This window comes from Agelaius tricolor, unplaced genomic scaffold (assembly GCF_023055355.1).
Source record: "Agelaius tricolor isolate 1412-34295 unplaced genomic scaffold, bAgeTri1.0.p SCAF_5, whole genome shotgun sequence".
Lineage (NCBI taxonomy): Eukaryota > Metazoa > Chordata > Aves > Passeriformes > Icteridae > Agelaius > Agelaius tricolor.
The window spans coordinates 37255653-37271500 of NW_027269265.1; the positions used below are offsets into that span (position 1 = coordinate 37255653).

General features: G+C 43.1%; 1 protein-coding gene across 5 annotated transcripts in view; it reads right to left on the reverse strand.

Annotated features, from left to right (window-relative positions):
* Nucleotides 1-15848, reverse strand: part of MAPKBP1 (mitogen-activated protein kinase binding protein 1) — a 101932-nt gene that overhangs the window by 66057 nt on the left and 20027 nt on the right. For all 5 annotated transcript variants that reach the window (XM_071427327.1, XM_071427328.1, XM_071427324.1 and 2 more), the window contains exon 3: nucleotides 6508-6599. In XM_071427327.1, coding sequence (XP_071283428.1) covers nucleotides 6508-6599 — 92 coding nt within the window. The remainder of the gene's footprint in view (nucleotides 1-6507; nucleotides 6600-15848) is intronic.

Sequence of the window (15848 nt, forward strand, 5' to 3'; positions counted from 1 at the left end):
CCAGATTCCTGGAACATGATGAGGGGAAAGAGGTCCAACTCTTGAAAGGCAACTGTCCTGTTTCAAAGAGGACAAAGCAAGCTGCCTCTGATGGGACCAAAGATGCTGAAATCTGCTTTGGAACATACACAAGAACTTTTCTTCATTTTATTGTAGGTTTCTACACCTTTACAACACCACAGGATTCTCCTTTACAAAAGATCATAAAAAGAAACCACAGAGCTCCGCCTTCAGAGCTTTCAGTAAGTAAACTTGTAGGAGGACAGCACCTGTAGAAGTGGATTTATCTACTGGCAACGCAGCAGCTCAAGTATTTCAAAATCCCTGTACCAATTCAGGCTGCATTTGGGATACAGCCCAATAGCATTAGTGTTTATGCTAAGCAAAATTAGTGAAGAATTGTACCTTCACAGAGCAGTAGAGCTGTGCTCAAACTGCACATGTACCATGTACTGGCTCTATAAGGAAGTGGATTCCTTCTGTGCACCTAGAGTTTTCTAAAGGCAACTCCCATTGTGACACCCAAGCAATGTGATCAATTAGTTAATAAAAACAGGCACTGAAATAATGCAGGAATTCTTGTTAACTTACAAATTAGGATTTCACTGTCCATATCACCACTAATTCTAACCTGGCCAAACTGGTCATCAGTTTTGGAAAGATCCCAGTTCAGAACAGCATTCTGCCTCATTCACCATCAGTCACCTGTAAGATTTGCCTCTCAAAATTTTTTACTGTACCTCACTGACCAAAACTTTCCACTTTAAGTAAGAAAGAATGAGCAAGGCAACATCATACCTGCTCAAGTTACACAATGTTTATCCTAAATGTTATTTTTCCATTGTGGGTTATATACAGCTTAAGGTAAAGGAAAATTGTTCTAAACTGATAATTTATTACCTTGTGCAGTAATCTATGTATATGATGATGGAAAATTATGACCAAAACTTTCCAAGAGAAAGTTTTCCATCCACATGTGGATGGGTTGGAAACCACTCAGCCTTACGCCTATCTACTGGAACTGGAAAGAAGTATTTGAGAGCAAACCAACAATCACTTCTGGAAAAGAAAAATCTCCATTCTTTTAGCTTCCAGTGGGACTTACCACTGAGCTATGTGAGACAGCTACACATGTGTTGAGCAGGCTCCTAGATGGATTAAAACCAATTCACTCATTTCCCGTTCATCCCCTTCCTCCCTTTGCTGTGATAGAGACCATCATCACTGCCAGTCAGTGCAGGACCTGACAGCCAGGGGGGATATGACTCAGAAGGGCTGAGGAGTTCAGTGGCTTCCACTCCTTTCTGCAAATCAGCTGAGGATGAGGAATGCAAGAGGGGAAGACACAGTGAAAAGAGACTGTGGCTGGATGTTGCTGTAGTGCAGGCTGCCACATGAGAACCTGCTGTACTGACATGCAGCATGCATAGCACAATTGCAGTAAAATAAAATTTGACCCAGAACTGTGCAGTTTTCTGATTTGAACACTCATACAATTATTTATTTTGGAATATTACTTGTCCTATCTCCAAAAAAACAGAACAAAACCACAAACAAACTAAAACACCAAGGTGATAAAGCTGAAGAAGGAACAAGTCTAACTCTTCAATCAGATCATGCAGCAAAAAGTAGCAGGATAAAAGACTCAGTATCTTCATTTTAACTTTGATCATCCATCTCCTATTGTCCCTCCCTTCCTATCTACAAATAAGGATGTTCATTCCAAAATGGGTCAGAATAAAGGGGCATCCAAATCATGTGTTCAGCAAATGTACTGTGCACACACACAGAGCTAGCCAGGGACCTATGTCTGTACCGTCTACAGTAATTTCTGAAAGAAAACCAGAGAAACTCCTTTTACTATGTCTCAGAGAGAATTTTCTATATTAAACATATATCTGCCTTATATACAGCAGGAGCTGCTGTATGTAAAGAACCATTCAAGAGCTGAAAGGAGGAAAGAATAAAAGAATATGCAGGTTGAGACTGATCAACTCAGCACATGTGCTATGTATGAAATACCAGCTTTCCCATCAAGGAACACTAATGTAAAAAATCCCTGAAATCTATCAGAGTGGCTCCAAGTTGATGAGCAGAGCTAGAGGGATGCTTAAGCTGACCAGAGCATGACAGCATAGTGTTTAAAAGGCATTGCACACTAAAGGCACAAAGTGCTACGTTCCTGCTCCTCAGAAGAAAAAGCACAGGATGCTTCCTCAAGCAGGCAAGTGCCTCACCAGAAGATCAAGTTCCCAACCAGATATCAGGATCAACTGAGAGCCAAGAAAAGAAGAACAATGAGAAGTAAAATCAATCAGTCACACCAACCTACAAGGCTTAAAAAAAACTAGTAAACAAAACACCAAAACCAGATAAGCCGACTAAAGCTATCTTAGCAGCTGGTCTAGAATTTAAATGATAGACATTTCACACACCCATTTTTTCCTTTTTAATGTTAGTCATCCTCAGAGGATTTTCTTAGTTTTGTTTCTCTTCTTGTTTCTAGGAAACAGAGCCTCAACTAGCTACTGCAAAAAAAAAAAAACCAACAAACTCAAAAGAGAATAAATTGAGAAGAGCAGGGAAAATGCAAAGCAAGGGAATTGAAACAAAAAAAGGCCAGAGCAATGGTCCTACCACAAGAGGTAAAAAAAATGGTACATTTCTGTACTCCCCTCACAAGAACAACTTTGTTACTCACTGCAAAACCCAAACAAAGATCCAATTAAGCAACTTTGGGTTTGTTTCACTGACAATATAAAAACAGGTGAACACAGGCAGCAGATGCAAGACCTTTGCAGAGGATACAATTTTCTCTCTTTATGTTGTTTTATCTCCCAAGACAAGGGCCTTACATCAAAGTGGTAGCCTGGAATATCTGCAGCACTCAGTGTCTTTAGCCCTTTACCACTGACATGAAGAAAAGGTCTCCTATAATACAAGCATCCCACAAAAAACATACCAGGATCAGCACAGCTGCTGTCTCACACTGCCAGAGAGGGAGCCCCATTAGGGTCAAAGCAGAGAAAGGATAATATATGCAAAAGACATTGGGAAGGAAAAAATAATGTAATACTCAGCTCTTTGGCACAACAGTGGAGTTGGAATGAGTTTTGTTGCATTGGGAATTGCTTCTTTCATCAGTTTAAGAAACTTCCCGGGAGATTCAGAAACTCCAGGAAAGAGAAAACTGAGAAAAACAATCACATTTTTTAAAAAAACTATTTTAGGCAAACCAGAGACCCAAATTAAGATTCTGCTCAAAGAATGCCAAAGCTCATTCATATAGTTGCTTGTATACCTGACTTGGATGAAGTCACAGTGCCTGGGGCAACTGTTTTGATCTCAACCAAATCAATCTAGGTATGTTGAAAGTGTTCTTAGGAAAATACAGCTGTTATGTTGTTACGTAAATTCAGCTTTTAGGGGTGGGACTGGAGGAGCAAAGCATCTGCATGTCAGCATTGCAAAACCTCCCTACACGAGCAGTGGGATGGGGAAATCACTGGACTACAACTCAGGATGACCAAGTTACATGAACAGGTCATGAAACAACTGTGCATGAGCCATGCCCAGTCTGCTACATCAGACTCGTGTAAGTAGTTTGGTGTCCAGTAAATGCACAGTTCTGTCTGAGCAACAGAACCCAGATGGTCATAATCACTGTCACAGGTTCTGGTTGGAGTCCTGTCACCAGTGCTGTCCCCCAAGGTTTAGTACTGGGCCCAGTGTTAACTTGTTCATCAGTGACTTGTATGAAGGAGCAGATGCCTCCTCAGCAAGTTCACTGATGACACAAAGCTGGGAGGAGTGGCTGATACCCCAGAGGGCTGTGCAGCCCTTGAGAAGGACCTCGACAGGCTGGAGAGATGGGCAGGGAAGAACTGTCAGAAATCCAACAAAGGCAAGTGCAGGGTCCTGCACCTGGGAAGAATAAGCCCAGGCATCAGCACAGGCTGGGGACCGACCTGCTGGAGAGCAGCTCTGCCAGGAACCTGGGGGTTCAGGTGGACAACAACTGAGCCAGCAGTGCCCTTGTGGCCAAGAAGGCCAGTGGGAACCTGGAGTTCATCAGGAAGAGCACTGCCAGCAGGTCCAGGGAGGTGATCCTGCCCCTCTGCTCAGCCCTGGTGAGGGCATATCTGGAGTGCTGTGTTCAGTTCTGGGCTCCTCAGTACAAGAGAGACATGGAGCTCCTGGAGTGGGTCCAGCAAAGGGCTAGGAAGATAATTAAGAGACTGGAGCACCTCTCTTACCAGGAAAGGCTGAGGAAGCTGGGCCTGCTCAGCCTTGGGAAGAAACAATGGAGAGTCAGTGTCTATCAGTATCTCAAGGGAGGGTGTCAGAGGATGGAGCCAGGCTCTGCAGTGGTGTCAAGCAATGAGACAAGAGGCAAAGGGAAGAAACTGATGCACAGGAAGTTCCACCTGAATATGAGGAAAACCTTCTTTACGATGCAGGTGACAGTTCAGTTCTTTACTAAACAGGTTGCTCAGAGAGGCTGTGGAGTTGCCCTCACCCTCACAGATATTCAAGAACCATCTGGATGTAATCCTGTGCCATGTGCACTAGGATGACCCTGCTTGAGCAGGGAGGTTGCACAGAATGACCCAGTGTGGTCCCTTCCAGCCCTACCTACTCTGTGAGTCTGTTTAATTCAAATAGAAACAAAAATACACAAAATGAAGCCAGTGTACCAGAAAGGCCAGGATTCTTCCAAAGCAAGAGACATTCACTGCAAATCACAATGGGGAAAAAAACCCACAAAAACAAACAACCAAACTAAAAAACACCACAAAAACCAACAAAACCCAAACTGAACAAGATTATTAGATTGTTAGCTTGAGACCGTATGACTGCAGCAAATCACAACAGTATCAGGCCAGCCATGGCACAGAAGCAGCAAGTCATACAAGCCTTTAAACTTTTAGAACACACATCTAGTATATTCCTGCCCAGGCCATGAAACGTTACCACCAACAAGTAAGGACAGGAATTCCTCTGTAAAGCCCTAAGGAACCACATAACCTTTTAATTAGCCAAAAGAAACCCCAGGTGTACTCACACTTGATTAAATCAATGTCAGGCATGCTCATCAAAGGACGTTGCTATTAACAAAGCTAACCTACCTTCAGCTATGCAAGAGCCCAAAATGAGTTTACTGCACTCATTTTCTTCTCTCTTTCAAGCTGATTTCAAGTGTGAGCATATTCAGTATCAGAAAAGATACACAGGAAGAGGCAAAACACACCAGAATATATTTGCCTGGCTCCAAAGAGTTCAAGCATAACAGATGCTGCTGAGCAATGATGTGGACCTCAAATTGTCTGCAGATTAACAGACTGCTCACTGACAGAAAAAGAGGCAATAGGCATAAATTAAATCATAAAATTGTTTTTAAAACCCTTTATTTTTATGTTTTTTATTTTGTTGGTATTACTATGAGAGTAGTCAAACACTGGAACATGGTGCCCAGAGATGGTGGGATCTCCATCTCAAGAGATATTCAAAAGCTGTCTAGCCATAGTCCTGGGCAACCTGCTAGAGGTGACCCTGACTGAGCATGAGGGTTGACTAGATGATCTCAAGAGGCTCCCCCAGCCACAGCAATGTTGTGATTTGGTTAACTAGGATATCACCAGGACAAGCAAAAATTTCTAGCCAGTTTCACTGACTCCATCTCCCATTTTAGGCACAAACACAGAATCTTTAAATGCTGCTAGCACACTTATGGTACCCTTGAAAACATAATCTACAACCGATGTGGAAGTTCTTGAATTCTAATTCCAGCTTTCATGTCTTAAGAGTATGTCCATGCAATATGACCTGGAGTCCTGTCCTTTGTCTTCTCTTTTAGCTTGCTGACAGCAGAAAAAGCTCAAAGGAGAGACAAACTCATATTGATTTCTGCATTGCAGCAGACCTCTCCAGCCCTCACCCATGTACCTGTAGGTAGCTCTTTTGCTTTCCATCAAAGTCTCCTGGATACCTCTATTTGAACTTAGACTACAATTGACAGATGTGTTTCACTCCAAAGAACTCACACATAAGCAGGTTCGGGCTGTTAACCTGAAATATTTCCTCACATTTGGCTGAGGAACATGGCAAGTCATAAATTGCAGGACATCTACAAGAAGGCTTCTGTCAATTCATTGAAAGAATCATTTGCTCCGTTAGGTTTTTATTGGATTGAGAATCACACTGAGTTATGCCTATGTTCATCACACTACAGAACACAGTGAAAAGTCCACAAAATGTATTTAACTCCCAGCTAAGAGCAAGAGGAATGAGACTAGTTCCATTAAAAGGGATCTCATTAAAATTTGATAATGCAACCCCTCTCCCCTGCCAATTAAACTAACAGTGCTGGGTCTCATCATTCTCTGGTGTTTAAAGAGCAGTAAATAGGCTTCCTATAGAAGATGATAGTGGAAACACCCTGAATCTTTATGTTAATGCATCAGTCATGGTTTATTTTAGCTTTGAGGAATATGGTTAGTAACTCACCCAGCTGGATAAGCAACGAGGCCAGTTCTGGGGTCGCAGGCTAGTCCTCTGCCTCCCGACACGGTTATGCCCAAGACCTTCTCCAAAGTCACCTAGAGCATACAAGAAAGAAAACAGGAAGTACCATGAAATGTGAGTGCAGTTCAAATAGACCCATAACACAGATGCTGATGGTCTGGTTCACACTGGTTCCTAGAAATCCACCGAGAAGCACCAGGTACAAAAGCAACCCCATTCAACTTTCAGTATAGGCACAGGAAAATACTGCTGGGGTACAGAGAAGGCATTATCAACCCACTTATTACTTTCTCTATGCCAGAGCATTGCAAACAGAGGGTTGCAAGCAGCAGACAGTACTGGTGAAAAGCTGGGATGCACATTCATTGGCCACAGATTCCCATCCTTCCAGTAAGAGCAACATACCACTGTCTCTAGAGCTTGGCTCTTTCCTGAAAACAGTTTCCAGGTTGACACTTCTAGTAGCAAGTGGTTCAGCCTGGTCTCAGCCTTGTATTCCTAGGAACTGAATAGTCCATTTTTCCTATGGTTCTGGAGGTGGTAATCACAACGAGTGGTCGAGGGTATCCCTTGCCAGAAGTGTGAAATAGAACACCATAAACATTCACAAGCCTGCTGCATACCAATGACCCTTGCAAGAGACTTATCTAAATGTCCCCATACTCCCCTCAGGCAAACATCTCCACTATTTTTAAGAAAAGAAAAGAAATGCAACTGGGAAGAGCTACTTGGAAGATATAAAGGCCTCTGTGGTAAGAAGCTGATAAAAGGAAAAAAAAAAAAACCACCACCAAAACGGGAAGGACAGGTGACAAATGGACATGACACAATGTTTCAGGAGCAGAGAAGGCCAGGGAGATTCAGCAATTACCCCAAAGCAAAAGGCTGCAGTGGGATTACACTGCACAAAATCTGGTTTGTGGCATGAAAGGACTCAACCTCTGAGCACAAAGCAGTTCTCAGCCCTGGGGTTATTTTGACTGACACAAAATTATTCTCTTTCCTTTACATTTGCACAGCTTCATTTTATTTATTATATATTTGATACATACATTCTTCCTCAGCATTGCTGTCTGTGCCAAACTCAAGGATTTCACTGGGTCACAGTCTTCTGTTTTTAATTAATATCATCTAAGTCATATTTGGTTAAGGCCTTAGGGGCATGGACACAGCATCAGAAGTTACTATTGTAATAATTACTACTGACTTTAATAGCTGCCCTGAAGATGAACATCTTGCATTTATACCGAGGTGGAGCACAAAAGGCAGGGGCGGGGCAGGTTTCCCACGCCACCCTGACCACACACCTTACCAGACTGAGGAGTTTGGCTGCAGGGTGAGACACAAGGTCTCACTGAGCTCAAGGCTCAGGTTACTAGGTAAGGGGCCAGAAATAACCCCACACAGAGAATCACCTTGATTCAGCAGGTAAAACAGACCTGAGGTGCCACCACTTAACATGAGCCATCCATGCTTTCAGTTAGTTCAAATTTGGCCTGCCTTCAAACAGTGACATGGAAAGTGGAAGATTTCATTTTCCAATCTCTGAAGCAACTTAGTCTTTTTTCCCCTCTTATTAATAATATACCCCAAGTACTTTAAGACATCATGAGAACCTACCAAATTCTCCCCTTCTCTTGCAAAGTGAGAATCTCTGAAAACATGGCTTTTACAAAACTCCACTGGATTTTTGTTAAGAAAGAACATGCAAATAAAAATGTAGTTACAAATCCACTGATAAAGAGAGGAACTAGTTTTGTTTCAACTTAATATTGGAACAAGGTTGGGGAGAGGAGTGGGAAAGGCCAGGAGGATATCTACTCTTCCAGATTTGTTAACAATACTTCAAAACAAATCTTTTTAAAGCAGCTGAAAAACATGCAGAAAGAACTCACTGCTTCTGCTGCTGAGATTCTGGCTAATATCAGCAGTTTCCAAACTAGAAGAGGTTTGAATTAGTACAGAAAATGCATTCTTGACAGCAAAGGAGGAAGTGGAAGATACATGCGCCATTCAAGTAGTTCCATCTAGATAAGGCACCAATTACTTGATTCTGTCAGCAAACATCAATTTAGCAATGCTGTGATTACACTGCTCATTGCAGGCTTTAGTTCAGTCTGGCTGTAATTGCCACTATCCTAGAAGGCACTGCTTGACCTTGGCTATGCAGATATTCAGCAGCAATTCAGCAACCTACTTTCACCAACAGGTATGTTTTTGCTCTGCAAGGACATTTACTGAGCCTCTCAGTGTGCAGTCTTACACCACAGCTGAGCTGACCTTACAGGAGCCTGTCTTGCAGGGAACAGCTCCTTCCTCCCTCATCCTACTCAGCCCAGTGATATCCCCCTCCAGACAGCCCTGGCATGGCAATTACATGTCCAGAAGGCCAAACCAGCAGAAAACCATGTTCTATTTGTAATTTTCTGTTTGTTTTCTGTTTGCCAGCCTGGGGAAACCCACAGGAAGATCAGACCAAATTCAGGAAAAAAACCCCTAAAACAAACATACCTTTCCCTGGCAACTGGGTCAATCTAGCTGCACATCCAAAGCCCAATCTGACCCCTACAAGTCTTTAAAAAGAATAGAAACCAAACAGGAACACTACCTGATTTGTCTTGACACCCTCACCTCACCAATACCAAATTGTCACCCTTACTCCAGCCTCCTCTCTCACTCTAAAGTCAGTGGAGGTCCCCTGCTGCTTTGCCAAGAGACTTTATGCTTGGATGTGGAAAGTCTACCTTTCTCATATGGTCAGCATGCAGCTTGACATAAAAGGAGTAGCTCAGTCTTCCAGTCTAATTATTTTACTGCCAGCAAGTATCTTCTGGCCTCCAACAGACCATCTGTTCCTTTAGAAAAAAGCAACTGTCAAGGCCATACCTCTGATATTGACAGAAAAAGTGCTACAGAAATAGATAACTGCCTCTAGAGTAAAGATTCACAACTAACTTTCTAAAAAAGGCTTCCCCTCCTTTGTTCCCAGTCTTAACTTCAAAAACTTTCTAGTCTAAAGAACTTGAAAGGCAACCCCACAAAGCCTACCCAAAGGCAGCATCTCTACTTGATAATACTTGAGTATTAAAACCAACTTGCATCAAAAAGTACGCATATAAATTTAAAATGTAACCAAATGTGATCTTATGAGACTTGTGAGCTCCACTTCCACCAACCTACCCACAATACACCAGTTTTTTCCCCATAACCAGCTTCCAGACTAGGTAACACAGGGGCAAGAAATAGTCACTTTGTCAAAAAACTTGAGAATGAAAAACATTTTCTCTCTGAAAACAAGAGATAACACAGGATTCTTCTCAATTTGCCAGCTAAAACAAATCAATTCTTAATATGGTTAATTAGGGCAAAAATACATCAACTTTAACTTCCTAATCTGGTATTAAGATTTGTCAGCAAAGGGCAGATCAGTCGATACAGGTCTGCACTATCCACCTCTGAAGTTACCACTTCCTCCTGTGGTAAGGGCAGTCTCCCAGCCCTACACAGCCATAAACACTGCCATTCATACAAGTCTCCCAAGCAGTACTTCAGCACATCCCAGTCTGAAATGCATTATTTTGCACACCTTTCCAAGTCTGATCTCAGCTAACCACAGGACCTGGAGAGTTCCCCTGCAGATTTGAGACATTGCTCATTACCAACAGGTCCTGTGCTTTCCCAGTTTGAATCCTACAGTTGTCAGACATGTCACTGCTTGCTCAGGTCTTCACTAATGGGCAACTAATGGGCCACCTCAACACCCCCATCCAAACCTGGAAACAACTGCATGATTAAACCTGCCACTTGTACCTAAATTAGAGGCAGCAGAGGAGGCTGACAAGCTGCATTTGTTACTTCATCTTGAGGCTTCTATTAATAGCATAATTGACACTTTCCGTCAACATTCTCTGTGCAACTTGCAAGAGCTGTTGAATTGATCCACACACAAAACACTTCTGCAGCTCATTTTGCACTGCCGCTTTACTATCTGAAACCATCCCATCTCTTTTCCTTTAAGGTCAACTTTTACTCAAATGTCAACGCTCAATATACACTCTTAGGCACCAAAACCTGTGCAGCTAACACCTGTCTTGCAAAGTCTGATATTCAGCCATTTTACAAAAGTTTGGTGAGTTGGAACAGCACAAATGTGTATAAAGAAATTTTTGTGCCTAAGCAGATCCCTTACCCTGTTCCTTCCACATCAAATCCCAACACCATCAGATAGGTAGGACCAAACCAGCAGAGTCCTGAATTGCAGGACTCAAGGCACCAACAGGTATTCACAGCAGCAGGGCCTTCCCACAAAGAGGGGTCTCACTGCAGCCCAATCCCACCTGAAGTCAAAGGGCATATCTGACAGCAGCCCTTGCTTCCATCAGGCACAGTCCCACACAGTGCATGGGGCAAGCCCATGCTTGGGGAAAGAAGCCATGTCATCTCTGCCTTCCTACTGAGGTGCAGATAATCGTTTCAGAAAGACTGATCTGAACAGCCCCAGCCAGCCTCATCTGGCTTCTCAGAAAACTCCATGTCTGACCAGCTGCACCCAGGTCTCAGAGTGAGTTTTGTACTTGCGTGAGCTCTTTCTGTTGTTTTGAGGAAGTTATCACAAACAATTGCTTCCATATGCTATAAGGACAACACAGAAATCCTTGAAGGATCAGCCCAACTTAACCCCCACCTGCAAACACTTTCCTCTTTCCCATCATTTGCATTCCTTTGGGACCATCTACACTTGCAAAGCCACAGGGGAGTACAGGAGCCCTGTGGCCTGCACATCCAGCCAGGACTCTGTTAGAAAGCAGTAGTAAACACACCCAGCACAGCAATGACTTCCACCAGAACGGGTGCCAAAAGGGACAGTTTGTCACACTGACAGTCCTGCCTGACCTGTCACAGGCACTCTGCCTACAGCTGCACTGTTTCACTACTGAACCCCTGGGTAGGAGCTCCTGTATCTGTGCCTGTTTGCACAACAGCAGATTTCTGAGGTCTGCCTTCATCTTAAAAGAGAGAAAGAGACATTTTCAAGATAAAGCCATCTTTAGGCTTTAGGCCACCAGGCATCCCTCAAAGAGTTTTGACTGCAGGGTGAATAATAGCCTGCTGCCACTCACACCACCATTCTCCCCAGGCCAGCAAAAGACTAAGTTAGGAGTTCAACAGTATTTGAGCTCCTCATCCTCACACTCATATGCTAAAGAAATTAGAGTTTTCTGACTTGATTATCTCACTTCCTGCCTTCTTATGCTATCTTCATTCTCTTTTGGGCCCAAATTCTCATTGTTCACTACAAGCACAATTTATTTAAGCATAGAAACAAAAAAAAAGCAAAGTATTTGAAAGGATCTGTGCTACTCTCCAGTGCTCAAAATGACAACCAAGTGGAGAAAACTGATGTTACTGTACAGGGCTGCCCACACACTCCAACACCTACAGCATTAAGCAGGAGGCTACAGCCTGAGAAAACCATGTCCAGCAAGTAGATATGTCTGTTCCAGACTTCAGGAGATCAGCCACCTTGGATCAGAGATCAATATCTAGCCCTGGTTTCTTTTTCCATTTGCAGCCAAAAGCAAAGGAGAAAGATCAGAAAGAATAGTATAAAGAAATGTATGGATAAAGGTTAAGATCAAGGAAAACAAATTTGATTCTTTCTCATATCCTGTCAGTCTTCCAGTCTCAAAATAGATAGTCTCCATTTTTAACTTATTTCAGTAGAGTTCTCCACCATGAGCTTATCCACTTTGTCTATAAAAGCTTAGCATTCATCACATCTTTTGGCAAGGAATTCCACCAGTCTGGTATATTGCAAGATGAACCATCTGTCATTATTTGTTTTAAACCTCACTTCTAATAGTTTTATTTGACATGCCTCAATCTTTGTATGGGAATAGACAGTGAACAGTCAGTCCCTATCCACCAGTTTTAGGTGGTTCTTGATTTTGTAAGGAGCTATACTATCACCTCAAGTCATCTGTGTTCCAAGTACAAGAGTCTTCTTGAAGTCACTTTATGGCTCTTCTGAAAGCCATTTCATTTCCTTTATCAGCTCTCCTGTGAAGCCCCTTCTATGTTCCCTACATTCTTCCTGAGACAAAGGGCAAATACCAAGACCACATGCAGCTTTCCAGGCATGGGCACAGCAAGCGTTTATAGAGCAGGATAATACATACAGTCTGTTTTGGTTTCCATTTTTCTCCCTTACTCTCAATCTGCCTTTCTGAGATCAAAGATCATTTACAGAGAACAACAAAGAGGTCACTCTGCTCAACAAAGTCACAGGTAAGACCTGCTGCTGCTTTGCATTTGGAAATGTATCCCCCATTCTGTCCTGTCTGCTGCCCTATGGAATGGGAAATCCTATTCTTGAATTAATAGTTTGATTTCAATGTGCCCCTTTCTTTCCATGCCATTGTGAGCATTTATGATCAAGAGCATCCTCAGACAGAGTTCTTGCAGCACAGCTATTCCAATCCACTCCAGAATGGCTACTTTAGTAAATGTCCACAAGCAGACAATTTCTATTTTAAAAGCCTTCCCATGGGCCTATGTATAACACAGTTAACATTTGAACCCATTTAATTAAGTGGCGGTATCGAGTCAGCATGACAAGACAACATCCATCAGAGTTCATCTACCATCCACTGCACAATGTGCCTGCCCTCATCCCCCTCCTGATTGAAAATAGGCATATTAATAATGCATGTGCAAAGCCACGGGCTCCTGAAAAAGCAAAGGACACAGAAATCCTGGAGATACATGACCCACGAGGGCTACTTCGAAAAGCCTTCCCTAGCACTTAATCAGTTGTAACTAAGTAACAATCTTGGGGGGCGGGGGAAGGGAGGGAAGTGGCTACATAATCATCTGGGCTTTTGTCTTAAAAAAAAAAAAAAAAAAAAGAAAAGAAAAAAAAGAAAAAAAAAAATCTTTACTGATCAACCTGAGACCCCAGTCTTGAGACCCCAACGCTCTTTGGTTCAATACACTGACACAGGGAGCTCCAACATCAGGCCTGAGTTTCACAGCAGCACCGTGGTTTGCACGTCTGTCTCTCTACATTCTGCTCCCAGAGTTTTCAGCACCTCTGCATGCACTCCAACGTGTTTTCCATGCTGCTACACAGCAAAGTCGTATCAATGCACTCTGGCATCCAATACGTGAAAATGTAGCTGTACATTGTCAGCGTCAGCATTTAAGAAAGCTGTCTATCTTACATAAGTGAAATTCGATACAGAGTGCCAAATCTCACAGCTGGCCCTGTTTGTACATCCCTGCTGCTGCCCCCAAGCCCCACCGCAAAAAAGCACGTCCAGCCTCCAGGGAGCAGTGCACACGTTATAGGCACTAATCCATCGTCTGAACACACTGTCTGATGGCCTGTTACTGCTGCAGAAAAACAAAGGCTTGAAGTTTTACATTTAGTTCTGCTGAGCTTCGTTTGGCACATAAAACACAGAGCACTAATTACAGCATACTGTTCTACTTAAGGGGCTGTCAGCATTTCCACTGCAAAGCCTTCATTTCAGGGCTTTATAACACAGCTGTGAAATATTCATTTTGCACTTCAGCTTAACATGCAAAGGTCTGGCTTTGGACCAGGTTCTCCTGCCTGATTTTTTTTTTTTTTTGGAGGGGGGGGAGTTAGGGTTTTTACTGTGGGTCTGGCAGGGGAAGGGCTGAAGATGGGTGGATAAAATTAACTGCAGGAGGTCTTTGACTTACAAAAGCACACAAACAACAAAACTACTCAGCTCCATAGTTGGTTTCTGCCCCTCACCTACCCAATGTGATCCCCTGCTTTTGTATATGAATATATATATATACAGAATATGCACTTCTAAATTTCTTTTACATGTAAGTATTTTATATTTTTTAAGAGGTTTTTCTATCCTCTCCCACTTCTCCAGCCGGTCTTTCTTCCTGCAGCGACCAGTGCTAGGAAAGAGTAATGTCTTGACAAGCCTGAAGACTGAAAATATTCCACCTGCAAAAGGCAACAGTAGCAAGCCAAGCTCCAACACATGACCCATTCAGGAGGTCTCTGGCTGACACAGCAGTCTCCATTTCTCTCACTGTAAGCTTCCTAAGCCTTGCCCACAGCCACCATTGCCCACCTACACCAAATGCCCAATTGACCCTCCAGGAACTACTGCAAGACCATGAAACTGGTTTCATGCAATCCACTACACAGATATGTTCTGATATCAGATATGCTCTGATATTTAAGGCGTTTCCAGCCAATATCCAGTTTAAAGGCAGTATTCATGGGGAAAAAGGATTGATAGCTATAAGCAGGCCCTCACAATTAACCAATTAAAAAAAATAAAGTGAAAGAGGAAAAAAACCCACAAAGCAAAACAAAACAGAAAAACACCTGACCAGACCATCATAGTATGACACAAGCAATTGCCAATTTGATGCAATTTGATTTCAAGATAACCACTTTAAGATCATCAGGGAACAATCTCCCACAACACAAGTTATGAATGGCACTCCTTGGCACAAGAGGGGCAAGAGCAGAAACTGACTTGCTAAAAGGTTTTGAATCACTGAGTTACGGGGAGCATAACATTACATTAGTAAACCTGCATAATAGCAGAGGTGGGATGGGGGTATTCCAATGGAAGTGCTGAGTCTCAGCTCTAATGCCTCTGCCAGGTGTGTTGCACAGGGGTTGCAATTGGGGTGTGCACACATTTATTAAAAATTATCCAGACATTTAGACAAACAGAGCAAATCAGGGATGAAGGTGGGAGAAACGGAACACAGGCAACCCAGGGTCTCCACAGGCTGTCTTTCCACAGTGTGCGTGCATTTGTCCATCTCTCCACAGAGCCTCTCTTGCCTGCTCTCCCCTCCTGGCCTCCTCACTGTGCTGGCCGCCTTCAGTCCAATTCCAGCTGTCAGGGCTGCATTCCTGACCCATCAGCCCCAGCTGTCGGGGCCTACGTGCTGAATCTGCACTCTGCCTTCTTCTTCATGCACCTGAAGAAAGGCAGTCCCAGGCAGGCCATAAATACCATTGCACAGCTCCAGGGAGTGGGTGGGAGGCTATTAAAAGCACCTCTACCAGCAACCATAGTGAGGGAACTTAGAACAGAAGAACACACCTGCAAGTGTTCCTGCAGGCTGCAAAGAGGACATGTAGAGGATTAATTTCCTACCAGCTTCTACAGCACAACCTAGCCATCATTCAATGATCTTCTGTTTCTTCATTTAACAACAGCCTGGACCACTAATTTTCTCTTCCCCACTCCCACACTAAGTTCAATTTCTTCCTAAATATTGCAGGGATGAGGAGAGGTCCATGTAAC